At 43.4% G+C, this 26,646-nt stretch overlaps 2 protein-coding genes across 2 annotated transcripts; one reads left to right on the plus strand and one right to left on the minus strand.

The window, feature by feature from the left end:
* Positions 1-617: 617 nt before the first annotated feature.
* LOC103638729 (protein S-acyltransferase 24) lies at positions 618-11,554 on the minus strand. The gene is made up of 13 exons (XM_008661564.3): positions 11,096-11,554; positions 10,200-10,340; positions 9,796-9,908; positions 9,582-9,661; positions 9,313-9,476; positions 5,208-5,346; positions 5,035-5,134; positions 3,270-3,327; positions 3,038-3,115; positions 2,854-2,952; positions 2,468-2,546; positions 2,246-2,394; positions 618-1,748 (listed from the first exon to the last, which is right to left on the minus strand). Exons 1-13 carry the CDS (start codon positions 11,381-11,383, stop codon positions 1,317-1,319), a joined length of 1,920 nt encoding a protein of 639 aa, XP_008659786.1. The 5' UTR covers positions 11,384-11,554; the 3' UTR covers positions 618-1,316.
* On the plus strand, positions 5,912-8,412 carry LOC103638728 (uncharacterized). Its single transcript, XM_008661563.3, has 3 exons — positions 5,912-7,380; positions 7,462-7,580; positions 7,691-8,412. Exons 1-3 carry the CDS (start codon positions 6,159-6,161, stop codon positions 8,174-8,176), a joined length of 1,827 nt encoding a protein of 608 aa, XP_008659785.1. The 5' UTR covers positions 5,912-6,158; the 3' UTR covers positions 8,177-8,412.
* Positions 11,555-26,646: the final 15,092 nt, after the last annotated feature.

Here is a 26,646-nt window from a genome sequence, read left to right on the forward strand (position 1 = left end):
ACACATACTTGACACATCATTAAAATCAACGGTTTAGATCATTAGCTCCTCTACTCACTCAAACTTAATGGATAATATTATTTGAACCATTGCTTCCCCTATGACCCCGCTGCTCCTAGTCTCTCCTCTCCTGCCACCCCTTTTCCTCTCGCGTTATCGTCGCCGTCAACCTCTTCTCTCGTGCTACCACTCTCAACGTCAACATCTTCACTCCGCGAGATCATAGCGTTAGCACGAGCTATATACTAATTTATATACCACTCGGTTATTAAATCAAAGCAAGTATAAAATTTCACCACTAAATTAATCCACTTAGTATCATTAATTCGATAAGATGAAGCTGTATACACTTGTTTCATAGGAGCACGCGCAGGCGTAGCCCGAGTACAGGTCGATGCACAGCAATTTCCAAACAGCACTAAACTATCAATATATGAACATCAAGGTGTTGAAGGTGCCTTTTGTACCATGTAATTCGATCTAAGCTAGAGCGTAGAGTAGAATTTACCCGTATTTACCATACAACTTCCTCCGTCAATCTTTTACTGCTATTTTAAACATGCTTTGTAACAACAGTGTCCTAAGGACATCTCTAGTAGCTTACTCATTCACATCTCTTATTTTAAACTTCAATCTATAAAACAATAGTGTACGATACAAAAACACTGTTTTACACAATCAGATAAAAAACAGTGTTTTACACAGTCATATAGTCATATACATGATCTGATGGCCATAGCCTAAACTCTAAGCACTCACACAAACATGCACCACCAGTAAGTACCATAACCAGACCAAATATAACTGAGGTACCCATACCCGAAAACCGAAAATTCTTTCCGTGGTTCATAACAATAACCAGACCCAAAAATGAATGAAAACTAGGAAAACAGCTAGTGTTGCAGTGAGCTTACTAATCAATTTACAATTTTCTCAATTTACGACTACTTTTTTTTTTTCCAAACTCGTATCACGCTAAACAATGGGGGTACCACCGAACCTGATGTACACAACAATTCTGAAGACATCTCATGCTACTGCATCTGCCATGAGTCCATAACTCTTACATTTTCTGCACAAACTCTCTGATTCCAGACTGCTGATCAGCTGATACTCGCAAACCAGGTCGTTACCTTCAACTTCTCTGAGTTCAACGCTAAACTACAACACCAGATATATCTTAGTATTCCGGAGCTCATGGCACAATAACGTTAACCCTGCCCAGCCATGGTGAACCATGTCAAGGGCACGTATAACAGAATAAGTGAACAAATCCAATCTACAGTCAAACAAACACATGATCGCCAAATGATGGATCACAATGGGATAAGAGACCGAACATACTGCCGGGACGCACTGTTTCGTCCAAGGCCCAATCCTAGGCCCAACGGTGTCCTATCAGTCCTCTTACTGTGGTCACAACACTGAGACGAACCCACTTGGCTATGAGGTTTTGAGTTTGCTTGTGAAACAGCGCAACTATGGTCAGTGCCATTACCATGATGTAAATGATTGTCACCGTTCTGCTGCGAAACTGCACTTGTCATCTGTATCATTCCCATTTCCTCATCAGTGGGCAATGTCTGCTCTAGCCGTTCAGTGTCCTCATTGTATCCATTTAACAAGAAGTCAGAGCAGTTCTTGCGAATCCCATGATCATACGGATTCCTGAATCTGCCACCTGGGCCTCTGAGGTATGCATATCTCATGGAGTTTGCCATCTCATTTGTTGTAATGTTCCTTGCTATCTGCAAGTGATATGGAAGCAAGGCATGAGCACAGTACAAACAGTAGAGTATATGCAGGTATGTCTTTCATGTATAATGGATTGATGGAATGGATAGCTATAGGATGGAAGGCAACAACCTACACAGAAACCTCACAGAAATCAAACTAGATTCCTAACCTTCATTACTTCATAATGAATCCCAAATAACATAGCAGTTTAATTATTGGTATTCTAAAGTTTGAAACCACGATCAGTACTAGATGTTAGTGTATAATATCAGAAGACATACACTTATGAATCATGGAAAGGCTGAAAATGGCATAAACGGTACAATAAATCCAACAATGCTTCAAAGATGTCAATGGTAAACACAAATAGCTGCAGTACCAGTTTCCTTGTCTAACCAAAGTTGATGTTCCAGTTAGTGATCAAATAATACTTACAGCAATATAAAATGACTTCGTAAAAGCTAACCAAGTTTCTCTGGTAAAATAAATATAAATTTAAAAAAATTACCTGTGATGCTTGAACAACTGTAAGAACTGCAACACCAAAGAAAAGAAAACAATCCAATGCGAGAAATGAAACCACCCCAGGATGCTGAAACGCAGAATAATGAATCCAAGCACCAAAGGATGATGGAGAATTTGGATCTCTTACAATTCCTGCAACAAAAACAGCAATGAAACAACAAGAGGTTCCAGTGTAATAATTAGGATAAAGGACTCAAGGCATTACTTATAATGGCAGCAGAGCCAGTAATGATCATTGCAAAAACTTCTAGAGTGAGGAACATGAAGAATTCCCATTTGTTCTTCTGCAGTTACAGTTCACAAATAGATCAGATGGAAGAACACACTGCCGTTGAAGAAACACTGTTTTTTAAAAAAAGACCATAATTCTCTTTCTAATGTTAGAGAATAATTCGGTAAGATTATCAGAGAGAGAGAGAGAGAGGGTACCATGATTTTTATGTCAACTTTTATCAAATTCCATTGTTGAATATACATTGATGTCAAGCTTTCAGGATTTGTTGCTTGAGTATCTTAACTCAAATATAATAGAGAAGGCAAATATATTAAATCATAACTACGCAAGTACAAAATCACAACAGAAACATGTACCTTTCCTATGCAATTAGATACCCAAGGGCAGTGGTGGTCAAACTGCTCCACGCAGCGATCACATGTAGAACAATGTTTTGAACGAACAGGTCTGACTATCTGTAACAAATATGTTAGGAAATCTGATCTGTGAGAATAACAATCAAGGAAAGAGATAACTGAATTGTTCAATCAAGTGACTTACTTTGCAGGTTATACAAAGTTGTGACCAGTTGCCAGAAAGAAGTGCAGGATTTTCTAACTCCATCTTCAGCAACGGTTCCTGAAGGAACAAATGCTCATGATTTAGACAACAAAATTCAGGATTATGTTTTGACTTTTGAAGTCTGGAAATACATCAAGCTAAAAGAACCAAAGTTCAATAAAAAAATAAAAGAAACTACATTAATTAATGGTACTTATATTTTAAAACTTACATCATCCCTTTGATTTTGCGAGCCCCTTGCATTTATGTTGATGTAACCTGGATCTTTCCTGCATAAAGCAATAATCAATGTCATGATGATATTGAATGATATAGGCTGCCTAGCCGAGTTGGTTAGGTGGTCTGCGTATTCCTTAGGCCCTGAGTTCGAATCCTAGTGGGAGCGAATTTCAGGCTGAGATTAAAAAAGGTCCCTCGTTGGTTCCCCTGGTCGTGCACACGAGATGGACTGACATATAGGGGGCGGATCCTCGTGAAGGGGCTGGGAGGGCTCAAAGCACGAGTAAAGATCTAGCCTATAGGGGGCGGACCCTCATGTTGCACGGGGAACCAGCTTTCGTGACATTTCTTGATCGGGGCTCCGATTGAGCTTCTTCTTAATATAATACCGTGGGGGCGGTCTTTCTCCTACTGGTCGAGTTTTTATCTACATATTGTGTGTGATATGGAAAAAAAGGCCACATCCAATGTCGGAGGCTCCCACGTGACTGGGTCTGGGGAAGGGATAACCAAGGCAAGCCTTCCCGACGCAAATGCGAAAATGCGAAGAGACTGCTTCGAGCAAGTGACTTGTTGACTCGGTGGGACAACTCTCACCATTGCACCAGGTTTGCCCTTCTAGATATTTATATGAAAGTGGGATAATTATATGACAAAATCGATAGGTATTTGTCATTAAAAATGATATAATCATTTAAATAATTTGGTGCCTATTTGAGCATGCAAGAGTTGTGTCATGGGGCGGTAGCCCAGGGCATGGAGGCCCATAGGGATAGGCTCAGGGTTAGGATTAGTGGATAAATATTAGATTAGATAAGATTTAGTTAGTTACTTGGGATTAGATTAGATAAGATTGAGTTAGTTATTTGGGATTAGATTAGATAAGATTGAGTTAGTTACTTAGGATTATATTAGATAAGATTGAGTTAGTTACTTGCGGGCTAAGTCTTCCTATCTATATAAGGATGGATTGTACCTCCTTAAGGAAGGAGTCAATGAATCAAGAAGAATTAGTCCCAGATCTCTCTAATAATCTAGTCCCTCCCAAGCCGACTCCGCTCGGCTATCTTCCCGGCGCTGTTTATCCCCCTATGAACTAGGATCCATAATATCTGGTATCAGAGGAAGAATTAGAACCCAAGTAACTAACTCAATCTTATCTAATCTAATCCCAAGTAACTAACTCAATCTTATCTAATCTAATCCCAAGTAACTAACTAAATCTTATATAACCTAATCTTTATCCACTAATCCTAACCCTGAGCCTATCCCTATGGGCCTCCATGCCCTGGGCTGCCACCCCATGACAAGTTGATACAGTCAGCTAATAAAAAAATGGGTTAAGATATATCACACAAAGTTTTAACTTTCCATGCTCCACAAGGTGCGCAAAGTGAGAGAGTTTAAACACATACAAAAAAAAAATAACTGGCCCACAATATTGTCAAGATATAATAAGTACTTCCTCCGATCGGAAATATAAAGTCCATCTAGGTTTGTCCTCAGTTTTAAAAAATGATTGATAAGCAATATCTATACAAAATTTATTATATTAAATGAAAAGAGGTATATTTTATCCAAGTATTTTTCATGACAAATCTAGAATTGTCAGTGTACATAAGATTTTAGATATTGGTGGTCAAAGTTAAAATAGTTTTACATTTCTGTTCAGAGGACGTAGTAACTGGTAATCAATGCCCTCAGGTCTGGTTTGACCTTTTTATAACTATCAACAAAATGAAAAATTTTAGAAATACCTGCTACATTTATAGAACATGACCAAGCCAGCAGTTGCAAGAAAAACTCCTGACCATGCGAATATCCCAAATGGTGCTGTCGTAGTCATGGCATATTGTCCTGAGGAGACCAGCAATAACATATTACAGAAGATCAAGATAGTGAGAAAACATAAAGATGCTACTCAATTTACCTGATATAACAGAGTGTGTGTATGTAATAAGCATGCCAATAATGGTGCACCAAAGAAGAGGAGCGAGCCCTAATTTTGACAATTTCCCAAATCTGGTGTTCGCACCACATCCTTTGCCGTGTACCCTTCTAGCATTGTCCTGAAAGTATTGGTAATACAAGTAAGCAAATGGAAGGACATCTCAGCTCATGATCAATATGAATATATGATCACTCTTATCCAGCTTAAGTGGTAAATGGAAGGTAACCATTTACAAGAGCAATCACAAGCATTTCTTAAAAGGCGTCGCCTAGGCGACGCCTAGGCGTCCAGGCCACATTTTTTGCTAGGCGTCCGCGCCGCCCAGGTAAAATTGAGTATGGCGTCCGCCTAGGCGCGGTAAGCGTCTGGGCGACGCCTTTCTCCCCCTGGGCGACGCCTAACCTAGGGTTTGTTGGCGCTGAAATTTGGCGCTGGATTTTGGCGCCCGATGCGCTAGCTTGGCGGGCGTTCCCCCTGTAAATTGGTGCGCGTTCCCCTTGCGCGCGGCTGCTCCTCCCCTTGCGCGCGCGGCTGGCGGTTGTTCTCTGATTCTCTCCCCTTGCGCGCGCGGCTCTTCCTGTGTGCGCGGCTCTTCCTCCCTGCGCGCGCCCTGCACGCGGCTGCTGCTCGCCGCACGCCAAAGCTGCTCGCCGCTCGCGGCTGCTCCTCGCCTGCTCGCGGCTGCTCCTCGCTGGGTGCGCGGCTGGCCGGCTGCTCCCCCTCCCTAGGCGCCCCTCACTGGTAGAGTGGTAGACTGGTAGGTCCTCCTCCCCTGCTTTCTCTCAGGTGTCAACACCCAAAAATGATGTTCCTCCTCCCCTGCTTTCCCTGGTTTTAGACTTTCAGGTTTTTGTCAAGTGTGAACTGTCAAGAAGTAGAACTCAAGACTGCAGCGAGTAGCGAGTAGCGACAACATAATGTCTTCTCCAAATGAAGCTCCATCTTCTGAAGAGCGATCCTACCCGGAAGCCACGGAAGTCTACTGATCCAGGGTGGAAGTATGGATTTTGGCCAGATCTTCAAAATAAAGATAGAGTGGAATGCACCCTATGTGGTCAGGTTGTTAGTGGAGGGATAAAGAGGTTAAAGCAACATTTGGCAAGGGCGTATGGAGATGCAAAGTTATGTCCCAAGGCTAGCAATGGATTAAGGAAGGAGATGACAAGTTATTTGGAGGCAAACAAGAGAAAAAGATCAATGTTTCTACATGATGCATACATGCTTGCTGATTTGCTAGAGAAAAAAGTTGATGAGATTGGGAGAGACAAGGTTGTACAAGTTGTTACTGATAATGGTGCCAATTACAAAGCTACAAGCAAGCTTCTAATGGAGAGGATTCCTACATTATTTTGGAGTCCATGTGCTGCACATTGCTTGGATCTAATGTTAGAGGACATAGGAAACTTGAAGGAATTCAAGAAACCAATTGCACGTGCAAGGCGTGTGACAACTTTCATATACAGACATGGGAGAATCCTTGCTGCCATGAGAGAGAAAACTGGTGGGGTTGATCTTGTGAGGCCTGCTGCCACTCGTTTTGCCACTTCCTTTCTCACATTGAAGAGCTTGTACAAGCACAACAAGCACAAGGATGCTTTGAAGGCTTTATTTGCAAGCACAATTTGGACTGATAACAGATTGTCAAAGACTAGTGCTGGATTGGATGTGTATAACATTGACTTCTCCACACAGTTTTGGAATTCAGTAGAAGATTGCCTTAGAGCTTCAGGGCCACTACTTATTGTACTTAGGGTGGTAGATGGAGATGAGAGGCCAGCTATGCCAGAGGTCCAAGCATTGATGAAATGTGTAAAGGAAAAGATCAATCAAAGCTTTGTTGTCCAAAGCAAGAAGAGTTTACTCAAGAAAATCATAACTATAATTGAACGACATTGGGAGAAACAAATGGATCACCCATTGTATGGGGCTGCAATGTATTTGAACCCAGGAAAGCTGCATCCTCTCATAAGAAATGATGATGATGCTACTGTTGGTCAGCTAAGAGGTTGCTTTCTTGATGTGCTTGCAAGAATGGTAGATGATGAGGAAACTAGAGACAAGATCAATTCTCAATCAATGGATTACGAGTTTCTTATAGGACCAGCTTTTTCAAATAAGATGGCCGAAGATAACCTACAAACTATGACCCCACGTAAGTGTTTGTGGCTGTTACTAGTTTACTACTTACTAGTTGTTGCTAGTATCTTGCTAAATTGTTGTGTTGTTATTGCAGTTGAGTGGTGGCGTTCGTATGGTGGTCGTGCTATTGAGTTACAGAGATTTGCTAGACGTTTGGCGAGTCTTTGTGTGTCTTCATCAGGTTGTGAACGCAATTGGAGTACCTTTGAATTTGTAAGTTATTATGTGTGCCTCCTCAAGTCCTCATCCACCTACTTGGCTAATTTTGTAACCAATATTTCAGGATTAAATGACCATATGTTTTCTCTTTTCTTATTTTGTAGATCCATACAAAGAAAAGAAATCGATTGTTGCATAAGAGGTTGAATTCTATTGTCTTCATTTCCTACAACCGAAAGATGAAAGCTAGGTTCCAAAAACTACGCCAGAAGAAGGGGAAAAACTTTGATCCATTGGTTCATGAGGACTTCAACTGGGATAATGAGTGGACTGATTCTTTGCATGTAGTCCCTGAAGGTGGGCGTGGGTGTGAGTGTGACCTTACATGGGACCTTGTGGATAATGCCATTGGAGCATCACAAGCACTCCGTGGCCGAAACTTACCAAGAAGAGCCCATAATGTGTATTCAAGAAGAAATTCTGTTGCTGCACAAAATATGTCAGAGGCTGAAGAGGAAGATGAAGATGAAGAAGATGTTCCACATGATGATGCAGAAATCACAGATTGTGAAGATGAATTTAATGGTGGCAATGATGGTGAAGAAGGGGAGGCACCCAATATCCCAGGAGAGTTTGATGATGATTTTTGAGCGACGGGAGAGTAGCTATTGCTAGATTGCATTAGCAATTTAGCATATTTGCTGCATTACTAACTGCAGCTAGTTACTATTAATTATGCCATTACAAACTATCTATGTGGCTATTTCAGATTTGGTATTGTGCTGTTTTAAATTTTGTGACTTGCTATTGTTCCTTTAGAAACTACTTTGTGGCTATTTCAGATCCACTATTGTGCTATTGTGAATTTGTGATGATTTCTAGTTTATGAGCTGTAACAGCTGTTTGGTTGTTGGTATTTGGCTAGTAAGGCGTCGCCTAGGCGCCCGCCTAAGTCGCCTAGGCGTTCAGGCGGTGGCTGGGCGCCTAGTTCCGCCTTTAAAACCATGATCACAAGTCATTACTCATTATCTGATCATTAAGAAGTTCATATGGAACCTATGAAAGCTATATCAGATAGCATTTAAACCTTAGAAAGGTACCAGGTCAAACTAAACCAAATCATTTTTCCTCCTTGGTTACCTCTGTTTCAGTATTTTAACATCCAGCTCTTACTTCAAAATTCAGAGGAAAATTACTACCAAACAGATTAGACAGCAATACAGCATGTTAGCATGCGCCTAATCGGTTAACAATAACCTACAAGGAAACATGCATACAAAACATATAACGATCCAAACAATTAATCCTTAACAGTAACACTTCTGTATATTAGCAATACATGTGCCACAATCGAAACTTAAAAATAGAGCATCCTTTACAACAATAGTTAACAGCTAGTAGTTTAGTGTTATATTACCATTTTATTTCAGTACTTTCTTGTCCTTTCAGTTCTAGTTCATGTGTCTCATGTCAGGTTTCATCTAAAGTCTACTCCAACTTGCTTAAGACTAAATGTTTTGCGGTTATAATACTGTCTCCAGTAGAGTGTGTAAAATAGGAGACGAGGAACTGTAGATGACACTGTTTGCAGAGAGAAGTTTGAAATAGGGGATCTGCTGGAGATAGCCTGACATGTCTGCATGCAAAACCATAGCAAGAAACTTGCTGCCATAATACCTATCAGATGGTAATGCTAGGACATTGGGATTCTTGACTCTTATGATGCTGCAAAAACAGGACTTCGAGTATATTACAAAATATAAATGTCATGGCTAATTTTACTCACGAGGAAAAATGCAACTTGCCGATGATTCTTATCGGCAGCAAGCTGTGCTGGAGTTAAGCCAGTTTTGTCTTTCACCATCAAATCATCCTTTTTGCCAACCTGAACTAAGACAGTGCATGCCTCAAGATTCCCCCGAATAGCAGCCCAATGTAATGGAGTACAACCTAAGAGTAGCATTTGCAGTTAAAAGGAACAACAACCAAATAAGCTGATATAATGCCAAAGGAATGATTATAAATAATATAGGCATGAGTAAAATTTACACATGCCTTCTTTGTCTTGCCGTCCCCTATAAGCATCCAAAAACAAAAGAAGCCGTATGGAGTCTGCAAATCCCTTATAAGCAGCCCTAGAAGAGAATATGTAAAAACAGAGAGAGAAATAAGCAGCAAGATGTTTAAATTCAGCAGGGCAGTATTCTACAAAGTGCACAAGCAGAAATTACAAGGAGGCAAATGAGAAACATATAACACAAGTACAAACCAGTGTAAAGGGCTCCTTCCATCATTATCAGGGATATCTGGATCAGCATTCCATTTTGCAACAATGTGGTAAATGAATGCAGTCTGACCATACTGTGCTGCAACATGCGTGGCCTGAACACAGAAGTATATCGAAATAAAGAGCTGTGACAAATTCTCTGCATAATCAACTTCAATTATTCTTTTTTTCCCTTAACACAGAACAATCACATGACCAAAGTATGTTTTTAGTCTACTAGTAACCTCTCACCTGGTAAAGTGGATATAATTGGTCAGCTAGAAGATATACATCCAAAATTGCTTTAGTTGGCTACCAGTTGCCAACTAATGATAGGTAGCTAAAAGTGGAGACAGGCACAACAAGGATCTAAGAGGCAAAGACACAGCCGGGAAGAGAATACAGACCTGATACCCGTATAAATCAGTAGCATCCACCTTAGCTCCTTCTTTCAGAAGTAGTTCAGCAACTTGAATATGACCACGTACAGCACTCCAGTGAAGTGCTGTTTGTCCAGTGTGATCCACAGCATTTATGTCTGCTCCATGCTATCCAAATACAGGGACAAAATCATCACCAAACGGAACCAAGGAAATTCAATCAACAACAGTCATCAACCAAAAGTAGCTAAAATGCCTTTCAAACACAATCACCTGATCAGAATAACAAAGAGATATCTACTAGGACATCAACATACAAAATACTCCGCATCATCACAACATGTGTATTTCATGAGATCATGCATTCATGCAATAAAAGCCATATCATGAACAGTAATAATCTTGGTCTAGACTATATCATAAGCATAACATATACACATTTGATCTAAAATTAAAATGATTAAGGACATAAATAGAAGTAGGTAGTCGACACCGCAAAGCCAACTACATTCTTCCTGAACTGTCAGGTTGCAACTGTCAGCAAGTAAATTTGATCCAGATGTACTAACAACCTAACCAATCCAAATCCCTCCACATAAACCAGCTCCGAAATTCCAAACCCACCACCACGGCAAAGCATTCAGCTCGCAGCTGCACATGTTCACAAACAAGGATGCCTCGACCATAGAAACTGACTGGAATGATGACCACCGTAGGTCATAGCTCCTTCACGCAATTACACAAGCAGCCCACGGTTCTGGCACACAAAAATCCAGCTAAGAAAGTGCATTGCATCGTAACGCAGCCTACCGGGACGTACCCTAAATCCCCTAAATAGCAACGCAAGGCGAACGAGTACAAATAAAAGGCCAAATTGCGAGGCGTTTAGGGAGGCGCAGGTGCGGGAGGGGGGAGAGGGCAACCTCAAGGATGTACTGCGCGGCGGCAACGCGGTTGTTGAGTGCGGCCCACTGAAGCGCGTGGTAGCCCCCGCCGTCGGGCTCGGTGACTGGGCGGCCCTCCCCCTCCACCAGTCGCTGCAGCTTCTCCAGATCGCCGTACGCCGCCGCGGTGTACACGTCGTTCTTCAGCGAGTCGTCCTCCGCCGGCGCCTCCGCGCCCTCCGCGAGAGAAGGGACTGTGGACGCGGCCGCGACGAGGGAAGTCGAGGAGGTGGTGGTGTCCTCGAGCACCTCGATCTCCGACGCCATGGGTTCGGTGGGGTCGGGGCGGGGTCCGGGGAGGCGGCGAGGGGGGAGGGAGGAAGGGGTAGTGTTTGACTGGGCGCTGGGCGTTCGTTGATTTTGTGCGTTTGTCCCTTCCCTGGTGACTCGTGGCCGGAGGCGGAGGCGGAAGCGGAGAACGAGAGGGAAGGTTGAGGCGAAAAGGGAATATCTTCATTTTTTACCTTATTACGAACGGTGACTCTCTCTCTCCGTGTTGCTGTGGTTAGGCTGTCTCCGGTGCGTAACTAGGATTTTAATGATGCGCGGTTGAGTTTAAATTTTTTATAATATAACTATATAAATGCAACACATAACATGTAAATAAAAAATTATCAAATACAATATGGTCAAATAAAAAGGTATTACAACCATCTATCGAAATAAAAAGTATAAAATTATTTAACATCTACCTAATACAGTATGGTTGTATGTACTGCACATGTACGTAGAACTCTAAGAATTGATCGATCGGAAATTGTTGATAAGATTTACGATACTTGTTCAGCAAGCGCTACCTTCTTCTACCTAAACTACTTGGCAACCATACGGTTCCTGAGCCTCGAACGCGTACTCTTCGTATTCATGCTCAATTTTCTTGGAGTGCCATCACGTGCGGTTGTTTTAGAACCATATAGCCACCTGGTGTGGCTGCATGCCGAGGCATCTAGCTTCAACTGATGTGTGTGACGTGTTGTGTAACCGTTGTAGACACGTCAAATAAATAAACAAAACTATTGTTTAGAGCAATTGTAATAAGAGGTTATAATCTAGCTAAATACTGATGTGGAGGAGAGAGAAGTAGCAGCTATAAACTTACAGTCGATTTTGACACAAGAATCAAGAAGCTTTGCGGGATACGAGTAGGGTCTGTTGAGCACCAAAATAGGCAGGGTGGACGGTCCGCGTCAGTAGCGCGGACGCTTCGCGCGCAGAGCCAGTTAGAGTTCCGAGTTTCTTGTTGTTAGCTAAATTCGCGGAATTAACTCAGGAGATTGGTTTGTAACGGGTCCAGACCCCCTCCTCTATAAATATAGAGGAATACGGACGATTAATAATCAACAATCGAACCTACAATCAATACAATTCACATTTTATCTTGTACATTTAGGAGTAGCTCTGGTTTAGTTCTAGTTTAGTCTCTCAATCCTCAAATTCTCCGCTTCTCTTCGGCTCTACGTCGATTAGAGTTGTCTAGATCGGCCTGCCGACCATAGACAAAGCCTAGGACCTCTCCACCCCGATGGGGTCCCTCCCGGGAGTGAGATCCAGACGCTACCGGCGAACTCCGCTGCCCCTGCGCACGCGCGGACCGTCCGGCCTCCAGGCACGGCCCATCCGGCCCGTCAGGCAGGGAACTCGAGCCCTGCGCCAGGTCGCGGATCGTCTGGTCCTTGGCCGCGGACCGTCCGCGCCTGTGCAGAGAGCACCGTCGTCGGTTCTCAACGCAGTGATTGGCGCCCGGATCGGCGCCAACACACTTTTTGGCGACTCTACTGGGGAGATCACATATAGACCTATCAGATCGGTCCTCAATGGCCAGTTCAAGGGATAACTCTGACGTCTCCCCAGCAATATCATAGAGCCAACTTGGGAAACCTTGCCGGCTGACGAACAACTCCAGTTCGAGGAGCACAAGGAGCAGCTGATCCAAGAAGCAAATGCGCAGTTCCTGGCCAACTTCAAGGTGGACAGGAACAACAAGGTCGTTCAGCAACAGGTGACTGATTTGGCTTCGCTCTAACCTACTACGACTACCCCCGAGGTGAGCGACACAAACGAGCTCCAATCTCTTAAAAATTATATAGATGGGCAGCGAGACCAAATACAAAATGTCATAGGGGGTATGCAAAAGGATTATAAAAGGCTAGTACGTGTGTTTGATAAATCTATTATTGCAAATTTTCCTTCCCACAATGTTGAATTGGCAGAAAACATGTGTAATTCATCAGCTAAAGGTTGCCACAATCAGTCACAACCCCTTTATGGATGCCAATAGACGCGTACCCTGAGCAACCACAACCTCCTACGCACATCGACGATAAATTAGTTGATCTACGCATGTTCGGACCGTCCGCGCGTGAGCGCGGACCGTCCGGTCCAGCGGCGGCTGGTCCCATTTTTAGAAATGAATTACAGAGGCCTGCACCCGAGCCACCACGTACCGCGCAAACCCTAGATAACCCATTCGAACCGTTCGCGTATGGCGCCGGACAGTCCAAATACAACACCGGACGGTCTGGTCACATGACCGGACAGTCCGCGCACGTAGCCGGACGGTCCGCGTACCTATCTGGACGGTCCGACACATAGTTTTTTGAGGAGAATGGTTATCCAACTCCACATCCGTCCCAACTAAACTTCTTATCGCACCATACGACACACCAACACCATAATATAACATACCAAACCCGTGGGGGTGAGTACTTTCCGGCCCCTAGAAGGCTAGAAAGGAATGGTCAGTCCTATGAGCCGCATAGGGCAAGTATTAATGCGCCACAAAACTCAAACCAATAGGGAGGAAGACAACATACTAATATCCAAACAACCTCACCCATGTTTGACCAGAGAGTCGGTGGTCTCCCACCGGCTGCCATTGATATAGTGAGGGAAGAGATAGATGGCGTTCCGTGATAAGCTCGGAGTAAGCATGGTCCCTGGGGGCAGTCATATCGGAGACCTTATGACAGTCGATTTTACCTCCACCCATACCCACAGGGAACCAGGATACCCGAATTTGCAAAAAAATTGGGTGACCAAGGAAAGAGCATACACGAACACATAGGCCAGTTTTTAGCGCAATTAGGAGAACTGGCCGACACAGAGGCGTTCTATGTGCGTTTATTTTCATTATCTTTAACAGGAACCGCATTTGCATGGTATGTCACATTACCTTCTAATTCTATTTTATCATGGGAGATTTAGAACAAAAAATTCATGATCACTTCTTTTCCGGTGACTATGAGTTAGATTTGGTAGACTTAGTGGCCCTGCGACAAGGGAAAGACGAATCGGTTAATGATTACATCCGGAGATTCCGAGATACAAGAAACTGATGCTTTCAAATTCATTTGGCAGAAAAATAGCTAGCGAGATTAGCATTTACTGGATTATGCTATTATTTAAAAGAAAGATTAGAAGGTATTTAGTTTTTCACGCTAGCACAGTTACATCAGAGAGCTTTGGCTTGTGAAAGCCGAAACAAAGAAACTGCCAAAACGATTCGTCACAATGTCCATATAGTAGAATGCGACCAAAGTAGCTCAGACGACGAATCAAAAGAAGTATACGCGGCTGAAATGGATTGGCCAAAACAGGCGAAATCTTCGGCTTGTTCCTCCTTACAACCAGTTCAAAAGAAACGACAAGAGGAGGTTAAATTTACATTTAATGTTGGCAAGTATGACATAATATTTGATGAATTACTAAAAATGACAACATTAAAATAAACCATACCATTCCATCTGCCGACGAACTAAAGCGTCTCACGTATTGCAAGTGGTACAACTCTTTTTCTTATGCCACTAATGATTGTAATGTGTTTCGTCGATAGATTCAATCGGTCATTAACGAGGGATGATTGAAATTTCAGGAAATGCAGGTAGACACAGAGCCATTCCCAATGAATGTGATCAACTTCGAGGGCAAAAAGATCCTAATTCGGGCCAGCACAACCGATAAGGGCAAAGGCAAAGAAGTCATCATCAACAACACACGAAAGGCCGATGAAAATAATAAAATTTCTTGCAGGAAAGTGGTGGCCGAGAAGACTCCTGATGTGGGGGAGACTCTGAAGGTTACCATCACAACCTCCAACGCTAGGGGCAAGCGCAGACAGGTGGCCAGACGCAGAAACCTGTTCTGCGCATCGCGGACGGTCCGACGCCCAGGCGCGGACGGTTCCGGTGGACGGTCCGACAACACTTAGGAGCCGCAACGACCGCGTACCTTCAAACCGTGATGACCAGAGATAGGTACGTGGAAAACTAATACAATTAAGGCAACTGGCCGGCTAGTCAAATCTAGCCCGACCTTTGATCAATTATTACCTAAATATGTGAAAAAGAAGGCCAACTCAAATGACCAGTCGCCAAAACAACCTCGCTCACCCACTCAGGAGCGACAACAGGTAAGACCAATTGGAACACCTCACCATTCGGAAAGGACGGAAGGTCATAATACCCAATTAAGACCTAATGTGCATACGTGGACACATCCACCCCCATATCTACTTATGCCATATCAATATACATACATACCACCACCATATATCCCGAAACAGATGTGGAGCATGCCACCATATCTATTCGGGATACCACAATACACCGCCTGAGGGGCACCCCAATCATCTGTTTTTGACAGGTCGATGCCTCTCTCACAAGACCGATTGAGAGCCCCTCAATCTGGTCAACGAGCACAGGCCCAGCAAGATTGTCGGACCACTCGCCCCCAAAGGCCGACTAATTCGGCACGGGCATATAACTACAGCCTCCAAAAGGATGACAAAAGGAGACATCATCAAAATAGGATCAACAGATGCCGACGTATAAGAAAATAACGAAGGTCGATGATTTTTGGCCAACACAAGCAAAAAAATATATGACTGTCAACAAAACAGCCGATCCAAAATACTCCATGCCCCGATGGTGCCCATCTAAAAGGAAAATGGACTTAATCATTTCCTATAATCGATTTTGGTGGTTGACGTCCAACACAAACCATGTGGACTAACTAGTTTGTCTAGATATCATCTATCTCAGGTGCATAAGGTTCAACATAAACCAAGAAAGAAATTCAGTTGGGGAGATAATCAAAATTTGAGCAAAAGGACTTAGAGTGTGCTGCCTTTGGCGCACCGGACACTGTCCGGTGCACCAGGCCAGGCACCCATCCAACTAGCCACTCTCGGGTTTCTTCTGGGCGCGCTCCACTATAATTCACCGGACTGTCCGGTGTAGCACTGCACTGTCCGGTGAGCCAGCGAAGCAACGACTCCCTGCGCGCCATCGGTCGACTGCGCAGAGGAACAGTGCCAAATAGTGCCGCATAGAAGTCATAGGTCACCAGACTGTCCGGTGTGGCACCGCCGGACTGTCCAGTGCAGCAAAAAGACAAACGGCTCCAACGGTCAACAACTCCAAACCCTAACGGACGCGCTGACGTGGCGCGCACCGGACAGTGAACAGTGATTGTCTGGTGCGCCACCGGATTATCCGGTGTGCCCATCGCCATCAGACTTTACCAACAGCTAGGAAGTGGGTGGGGGCTATAAATACCCCCCAACCACCTCATTCAAAGCCATCCAAGTGTTCTAAATTCAACATTCAATACAAGAGCAAAAGACTCCACTCCAAGACACATTCAATAGATCAAAATCCTCTCCAAGTCCCAAAATCAAATCCATCGCTTAGTGACTTGAGAGAGAGTTTTTGTGTTCATTTGCGCTCTTGTTGCTTGGATTGCCTTCTTCCTTTCTCATTCCAATTCTTGAGTGCTTTGTAAAGCCAAGCAAGAGACACTAAGTGTGTGGTGGTCCTTGCGGGGTCTTAGTGACCCGTGTGATTAAGAGAAGGCTCACTCGGTCTAAGTGATCGTTTGAGAGAGAGGGAAAGGGTTGAAATAGACCCGGCCTTTGTGGCATCCTCAACAAATCCACTGGATTAGTTGAGGTGTCTTGTGACATTGTGTTTGATGAGACTAATGGCTCCCAAGTGGAGCAAGTTGATCTTGATGAATTAGATGATGAAGAGGCTCCGTGCATCACGCTAAGGAACATGTCCATTGGTGACATGTGTCCAAAAGAATCCGAGGAGCCCACACAAGCACAAGATCAACCATCATCTTCCATGCAAGCATCTCCACCAACTCAAGATGAGGACCAGGCTCAAGATAATGAAGATCAAGAGGATGAGCTACCACAAGAAGAGGACATTGATCAAGGGGGAGATGAAGATGATCAAGACAGGGAAGATGATCAAGAGATTAGGGATCAAATACCACCACACCCAAGAGTCCATCAAGCAATTCAAAGAGATCACCCCGTCAACTCCATTCTTAGCGATATTCACAAGGGGTAACCACTAGATCTCGAGTTGCTCATTTCTGTGAACATTACTCTTTTGTGTCTTCTATTGAGCCATACAAGATAGAGGATGCACTAAGAGATCCAGATTGGGTGGTGGCAATGCAAGAGGAGCTCAACAACTTCACAAGGAATGAGGTATGGCATTTAGTTCCACGTCCTAACCAAAATGTTGTAGGTACCAAGTGGGTATTCCGCAACAAGGAAGATGAGCATGGTGTGGTGATAAGGAACAAAGCCCGACTTGTTGCAAAAGATTATTCACAAGTCGAAGGTTTGGATTTCGATGAAACCTATGCACTCGTAGCTAGGCTTGAGTCAATTCGCATATTACTTGCCTATGCTACTTACCATGGCTTTAAGCTTTACCAAATGGACGTGAAAAGTGACTTCCTCAATGGCCCTATCAAGGAAGATGTCTATGTTGAGCAACCTCTTGGCTTTGAAGACAGTGAGTATCCTAACCATGTTTATAAGCTCTCAAAGGCGCTTTATGGGCTTAAGCAAGCCCCAAGAGCATGGTATGAATGCCTAAGAGACTTTCTTATTACTAATGGCTTCAAAGTTGGAAAGGACGATCCTACTCTCTTCACCAAAATCATTGCTAAAGACTTGTTCATATGCCAAATTTATGTTGATGATATTATATTTGGGTCTACTAACAAGTCAACTTGTGAAGGGTTTAGTAGGATTATGATACAGAAATTCAAGATGTTTATGATGGGGGAGTTGAAGTATTTTCTTGGATTTCAAATCAAGCAACTCCAAGAGGGCACCTTCATCAGCCAAACTAAGTACATTCAAAACATACTTAAGAAATTTGGAATGAAGAATGGCAAACCCATCAAGACACCCATGGGAACTAATGGGCATCTCGACCTCGACACGACAGGTAAATCCGTAGATCAAAAGGTATACCGGTCGATGATAGGTTGTTTACTCTATTTATGTGCATCTCGACCGGATATTATGCTTTCAGTATGCATGTGTGCAAGGTTCCAGGAAATCCTAAGGAAGTTCACCTTAGGGCTGTGAAAAGAATTATGAGATATTTAGTTTACACTCCTAAGTTTGGGCTCTGGTACCCCAAGGGATCTACCTTTGATTTAATTAGGTATTCCGATGCCGATTATGCCGGATGTAAAATTGATAGAAAGAGCACATCAGGGACTTGTCAGTTTCTGGGAAGATCCCTGGTGTCTTGGGCTTCAAAGAAACAAAACTCCGTAGCTCTTTCCACCGCCGAAGCCGAGTACATTGTCGCATGTCATTATTGTGCGCAATTACTTTGGATGAGGCAAACCCTTAGGGACTATGGCTACAAATTGAGCAAAGTCCCTCTCCTATGTGATAATGATAGTGCAATCTGAAAGTCGCCTAGAGGGGGGTGAATAGGGCGAAACTGAAATTTACAAAGTTAATCACAACTACAAGTCGGGTTAGCGTTAGAAATAATAATGAGTCCGAGAGAGAGGGCGCAAAACAAATCGTGAGCAAATAAAGAGCGAGAAACAATGATTTGTTTTACTGAGGTTCGGTTTTTGCAAACCTACTCCCCGTTGAGGTGGTCACAAAGACCGGGTCTCTTTCAACCCTTTCCCTCTCTCAAACAGTCCCTCGGACCGAGTGAGCTTCTCTTCTCAATCAATTGGAACACGAAGTTCCCACAAGGACCACCACGCGATTGGTGTCTCTTGCCTCAATTACAAGTGAGTTTGATCTCAAGAAAGAATGAGAAAGAAAGCAATCCAAGCGCAAGAGCTCAAAAGAACACAACAAATCTCTCTCACTAATCACTAAAGCCTTGTGTGGAATTGGGAGAGGATTTGATCACTTTGGTGTGTCTTGTATTGAATGCTTAGCTCTTGTAAGTAGTTGGAAGGTGGAAAACTTGGATGACTTGAATGTGGGGTGGTTGGGGTATTTATAGCCCCAACCACCAAACTAGTCGTTTGGTGGAGGCTGCTGTCGCATGGCACACCGGACAGTCTGGTGCGCCACCGGACAGTGTCCGGTGTGCCAGCCACGTCACCTGGCCGTTGGGTTCCGACCGTTGGAGCTCTGTCTTATGGGCCCGCCTGGCTGTCCGGTGGTGCACCGGACAAGTCCTGTAGACTGTCCGGTGTGCCACCCGCGCGTGCTCTGCTCCTCTGCGCACGCTTGGCGCGCATTTAATGCGTTGCAGTCGACCGTTGCGCGCGAAGTAGCCGTTGTTCCGCTGGCTCACCGGACAGTCCGGTGTGCACCGGACATGTCCGGTGAATTATAGCGAAGCGGAAATCCGAAGCTGGCGAGTTCAGAGTCGCTCTCCCCTGGGGCACCGGACACTGTTCGGTGGTACACTGGACAGTCCGGTGAATTATAGCGGAGCGCCTCTGCGTTTTCCCGAAGGTGAGGAGTTCAGCCTCGAGTGCCCTGGTACACCGGACACTGTCCGGTGGCACACTGGACAGTCCGGTGCGCCAGACCAGGGCTCACTTCGGTTGTCCCTTGCTCACTTTGTTGAACCCTTTTCTTGGTCTTTTTATTGGCTTAGTGTGAACCTTTGGCACCTGTATAACTTATAGAATAGAGCAAACTAGTTAGTCCAATTATTTGTGTTGGGAAATTCAACCACCAAAATCATTTAGGAAATAGGTGTAAGCCTAATTCCCTTTCAATCTCCCCCTTTTTGGTGATTGATGCCAACACAAACCAAAGCAAGTATAGAAATGCATAATTGAACGAGTTTGCATAATTGTAAGTGCAAAGGTTACTTAGAATTGAGCCAATATAACTACTCATAAGATATGCATGGATTGTTTCTTTTTATTTTTAACATTTTGGACCTCGCTTGCACCACATGTTTTGTTTTTGCAAATTCTTTTGTAAATCCTTTTCAAAGTTCTTTTGCAAATAGTCAAAGGTAAATGAATAAGATTTTGCGAAGCATTTTCAAGATTTGAAATTTTCTCCCCCTGTTTCAAATGCTTTTCCTTTGACTAAACAAAACTCCCCCTCAATGAGATTCTCCTCTTAGTGTTCAAGAGGGTTTTAAGATATCTATTTTGAAAATACTACTTTCTCCCCCTTTTGAACACAATAAGATACCAATTTGAAATTTACCAATTGAAAATCATTAGTTTTTAAAATTAGGTGGTGGTGCGGTCCTTTTGCTTTGGGCTAATACTTTCTCCCCCTTTGGCATGAATCACCAAAAACGGATACTTTGAGTGAAATATAAGCCCTTTCTCCCCTTTGGCAAATAAAACATATGAGTGAAGATTATACCAAAGACGGAGAGTTGCTCGGAGCGACGGCGAAGGATGAGTTACGGAGTGGAAGCCATTGTCTTCGCCGAAGACTCCAATTCCCTTTCAATACACCTATGACTTGTTTTTGAAATGTACTTGAAAACACATTAGTCATAGTATATGAAAGAGACATGATCAAAATTATATTTATGAGCTATGTATGCAAGATATCAAAAGAAATTCCTAGAATCAAGAATATTTAGCTCATGCTTAAGTTTGTTAAAGGTTTGTTCATCAAGTGGCTTGGTAAAGATATCGGCTAATTGATCTTTAGTGTTAATATATGCAATCTCGATATCTCCCTTTTGTTGGTGATCCCTTAGAAAATGATACCGAATGGCTATGTGTTTAGTGCGGCTATGCTCAACGGGATTATCCGCCATGCGGATTGCACTCTCATTATCACATAGAAGAGGAACTTTGGTTAATTTGTAACCATAGTCCCTAAGGGTTTGCCTCATCCAGAGTAGTTGCGCGCAACAATGGCCTGCGGCAATATACTCGGCTTCGACGGTAGAAAGAGCTACGAAATTTTGCTTCTTTGAAGCCCAAGACACCAAGGATCTTCCCAAGAAATGGCAAGTCCCCGATGTGCTCTTTCTATTAATTTTACACCCTGCCCAATCGGCATCCGAATAACCAATTAAATCAAATGTGGATCCCCTAGGATACCAAAGCCCAAACTTAGGAGTATAAACTAAATATCTCAAGATTCATTTTACGGCCGTAAGGTGAGCTTCCTTAGGGTCGGCTTGGAATCTTGCACACATGCATACGGAAAGCATAATGTCCGGTCGAGATGCATATAAATAGAGTAGTGAACCTATCATCGACCGGTATACCTTTTGATCTATGGATTTACCTTCCGTGTCGAGGTCGAGATGCCCATTGGTTCCCATGGGTGTCTTGATGGGTTTGGCATTCTTCATCCCAAACTTGCTTAGAATATCTTGAGTATACTTCGTTTGGCTTAGGAAGGTGCCCTCTTGGAGTTGCTTCACTTGAAATCCCAAGAAGTACTTCAACTCCCCCATCATTGACATCTCGAATTTCTGTGTCCTGATCCTACTAAACTCTTCACATGTAGATTCGTTAGTAGACCCAAATATAATATCATCAACATAAATTTGGCATACAAACAAATCATTTTCAAGTGTTTTGGTAAAGAGTGTAGGATCAGCCTTTCCGACTTTGAATCCATTAGTGATAAGGAAATCTCTAAGGCATTCATACCTTGCTCTTGGGGCTTGCTTGAGCCCATAAAGCGCCTTAGAGAGTTTATAAACATGGTTAGGGTACTCACTATCTTCAAAGCCGGGAGGTTGCTTAACATAGACCTCTTCCTTGATTGGTCCATTGAGGAAGGCACTTTTCACGTCCATTTGATAAAGCTTGAAGCCATGGTAAGTAGCATAGGCTAATAATATACGAATTAACTCAAGCCTAGATATGGGTGCATAGGTTTCACCGAAATCCAAACCTTCGACTTGGGAGTATCCCTTGGCCACAAGTCGGGCCTTGTTCCTTGTCACCACACCATGCTCATCTTGCTTGTTGCGAAAAACCCACTTGGCTCCTACAACATTTTGATTAGGACGTGGAACCAAATGCCATACCTCATTTCTAGTGAAGTTGTTGAGCTCCTCTTGCATTGCCACCACCCGATCCGAATCTTGTAGTGCTTCCTCTATCCTGTGTGGCTCAATAGAGGAAACAAAAGAGTAATGCTCACAAAAATGTGCAACACGAGATCTAGTGGTTACCCCCTTATGAATGTCGCCAAGGATGGTGTCGATGGGGTGATCTCGTTGTATTGCTTGGTGGACTCTTGGGTGTGGCGGCCTTGGTTCTTCATCCTCCTTGTCTTGATCATTTGCATCTCCCCCTTGATCATTGCCGTTATCTTGAGGTGGTTCATCTCTTTGATCTTCTCCTTCATCAACTTGAGCCTCATCCTCATTTTGAGTTGGTGGAGATGCTTGCGTGGAGGAGGATGGTTGATCTTGTGTATTTGGAGGCTCTTCGGATTCCTTAGGACACACATCCCCAATGGACATGTTCCTTAGCGCGATGCACGGAGCCTCTTCATCACTTATCTCATCAAGATCAACTTGCTCTACTTGAGAGCCGTTAGTCTCATCAAACACAACGTCACAAGAAACTTCAACTAGTCCTGAGGACTTGTTAAAGACTCTATATGCCCTTGTGTTTGAATCATATCCTAGTAAAAAGCCTTCTACAGTCTTAGGAGCAAATTTAGATTTTCTACCTCTTTTAACAAGAATAAAGCATTTGCTACCAAAGACTCTAAAATATGAAATATTGGGCTTTTTACTGGTTAGGAGTTTGTATGATGTCTTCTTGAGGATTCGGTGTAGATACAATCGGTTGATGGCGTAGCAGGCGGTGTTGACCGCCTCGGCCCAAAACCGATCCAAAGTCTTGTACTCATCAAGCATGGTCCTTGCCATGTCCAATAGAGTTCTATTCTTCCTCTCCACTACATCATTTTGTTGTGGGGTGTAGGGAGAAGAGAACTCATGCTTGATGCCCTCCTCCTCAAGGAAGCCTTCAATTTGAGAGTTCTTGAACTCCGTCCCATTGTCGCTTCTAATTTTCTTGATCCTTAATCCGAACTCATTTTGAGCCCGTCTCAAGAACCCTTTTAAGGTCTCTTGGGTATGAGATTTTTCCTGTAAAAAGAATACCCAAGTGAAGCGAGAATAATCATCCACAATAACTAGACAGTACTTACTCTCGCCGATGCTTATGTAAGCAATCGGCCCGAATAGATCCATGTGTAGGAGCTCGAGCGGCCTGTCAGTCGTCATGATGTTCTTGTGCGGATGATGAGTCCCAACTTGCTTCCCTGCTTGGCATGCGCTACAAATCCTGTCTTTCTCAAAATGAACATTTGTTAATCCTAAAATGTGTTCTCCCTTTAGAAGCTTATGAAGATTCTTCATCCCAACATGAGCTAGTCAGCGGTGCCAGAGCCAACCCATGTTAGTCTTAGCAATTAAGCAAGTGCCGAGTTCAGCTTTATCAAAATCTACCAAGTATAGCTGACCCTCCAACACTCCCTTAAATGCTACTGAATCATCACTTCTTCTAAAGACAGTGACACCTACATCAGTAAAAAGACAGTTGTAGCCCATTTGACATAATTGAGATACGGAAAGCAAATTGTAATCTAATGAATCAACAAGAAAAACATTGGAAATGGAATGGTCAGGTGAAATAGCAATTTTACCCAAACCTTTGACCAAACCTTGATTTCCATCCCCGAATGTGATAGCTCGGTAGGGATCTTGGTTTTTCTCGTAGGAGGAGAACATCTTCTTCTCCCCTGTCATGTGGTTTGTGCACCCGCTGTCGATGATCCAACTTGAGCCCCCAGATGCATAAACCTACAAAACAAGTTTAGTTCTTGACTTTAGGTACCCAAATGGTTTTGGGTCCTTTGGCATTAGACACAAGAACTTTGGGTACCCAAACACAAGTCTTTGACCCCTTGTGCTTGCCCCCAACATATTTGGCAACTACCTTGCCGGATTTGTTAGTTAAAACATATGAAGCATCAAAAGTCTTAAATGAAATATTATGGTCATTTGATGCACTAGGAGTTTTCTTCTTAGGCAACTTAGCACGGGTTGGTTGCCTAGAACTAGATGCCTCACTCTTATACATAAAAGCATGATTAGGGCCAGGGTGAGACTTCCTAGAATGAATTCTCCTAATTTTGCTCTCGGGATAACCGGCATGGTACAAAATGTAACCCTCGTTATCCTGAGGCATGTGAGCCTTGCCCTTAACAAAGTTGGACAATTTCTTAGGAGGGGCATTAAGTTTGACATTGTCCCCTTTTTGGAAGCCAATGCCATCCTTAATGCCAGGGCGTCTCCCGCTATAGAGCATGCTTCTAGCAAATTTAAATTTTTCGTTTTCTAAGTCATGCTCGGCAATTTTAGCATCTAATTTTGCTATATGATCATTTTGTTGTTTAATTAAAGCCATGTGATCATGAATAGCATCAATGTTAACATCTCTACATCTAGTGCAAATAGTAGTATGTTCAACGGTAGATGTAGAGGGTTTGCAAGATTTTAATTCTATAACCTTAGCATGTAATATATCATTTTTACTTCTAAGGTCGGAAATGGAAGCATTGCAAACTTCTAATTCTTTAGCCTTAGCAAGCAATTTTTCATTTTCACTTCTAAGGCTAGCAAGAGAAATGTTCAATTCTTCAATCTTAGCAAGCAAATCAACATTATTATTTCTAAGATTTGGAATTGAAACATCACAAACATTTGAATTAATCTTAGCTAACAAATTAGCATTCTCATTTCTAAGGTTGTCAATAGTCTCATGGCAAGTGCTTAGCTCACTAGAAAGTTTTTCACATTTCTCTACTTCTAGAGCGTAAGCATTTTTTACTTTAACATGCTTCTTGTTTTCTTTAATAAGGAAGTCCTCTTGGGTGTCCAAGAGATCATCCTTCTCATGGATAGCACTAATCAATTCATTTAATTTCTCTTTTTGTTGCATGTTTAAGTTGGCAAAAAGAACGCACAAGTTATCCTCCTCATTGCTAGCATCATCCTCATCACTAGAGGTTTCATATTTAGTGGAGGATCTTGATTTTATCTTCTTCCTTTTGCCGTCCTTTGCCATGAGACACTTGTGGCCGACGTTGGGGAAGAGAAGACCCTTGGTGACGGCGATGTTTGCGGCATCCTCGTCGGAGGAGGAGTCGGTGGAGCTCTCGTCGGAGTCCCACTCCCGGCAAACATGGGCATCGCCGCCCTTCTTCTTGTAGTACTTCTTCTTCTCCTTTCTTCTCCCCTTCTTGTCGTCGCCCCTGTCACTGTCACTAGAAATAGGACATTTTGCTATAAAGTGACCGGGCTTACCACACTTGTAGCAAACTTTCTTAGAGCGGGGCTTGTAATCTTTCCCCCTCCTTTGCTTGAGGATTTGACGGAAGCTCTTGATGATGAGCGCCATCTCCTCGTTGTCGAGCTTGGAGGCGTCGATGGGTGTTCGACTTGGAGTAGATTCCTCCTTTTCTTCCGTCGCCTTGAATGCGACCGGTTGTGCTTCGGACGTGGAGGGGCCGTCAAGCTCGTTGATCTTCTTTGAGCCTTTGATCATCAATTCAAAGCTCACAAAATTCCCGATTACTTCCTCGGGAGTCATTAGTGTATATCTAGGATTGCCATGAATTAATTGAACTTGAGTAGGGTTAAGGAAAACAAGTGATCTTAGAATAACCTTAACCATTTCGTGGTCATCCCATTTTTTGCTCCCGAGGTTGCGCACTTGGTTCACCAAGGTTTTGAGCCGGTTGTACATGTCTTGTGGCTCCTCCCCTTGGCGAAGTCGGAAGCGACCGAGCTCCCCCTCGATCGTTTCCCGCTTTGTGATTTTAGTCACCTCGTCTCCTTCGTGCGCGGTCTTTAGAGTGTCCCAAATCTCCTTAGCACCTTTCAATCCTTGCACCTTATTATACTCCTCTCGACTTAGAGAGGCGAGGAGTATAGTTGAGGCTTGGGAGTTGAAGTGTTGAATTTGGGCCACTTCGTCCTCATCATAATCTTCATCCCCTACAGATGATACCTATACACCAAACTCAACAACATCCCATATACTTTTGTTGAGTAAGGTTAGATGAAATCGCATCAAATCACTCCACCTAGCATAATCTTCACCATCAAACGTTGGTGGTTTGCCTAATGGGACGGAAAGTAAAGGCGTATGTTTAGGAATGCGAGGATAGCGTAGGGGAATCTTACTAAACTTCTTGCGCTCATGGCGCTTAGAAGTAATGGATGTCGCGTCGGAGCCGGAGGTGGAAGGTGATGAAGTATCGG

This window comes from Zea mays, chromosome 9 (genome assembly GCF_902167145.1).
Source record: "Zea mays cultivar B73 chromosome 9, Zm-B73-REFERENCE-NAM-5.0, whole genome shotgun sequence".
Classification (NCBI taxonomy): Eukaryota; Viridiplantae; Streptophyta; class Magnoliopsida; order Poales; family Poaceae; genus Zea; species Zea mays.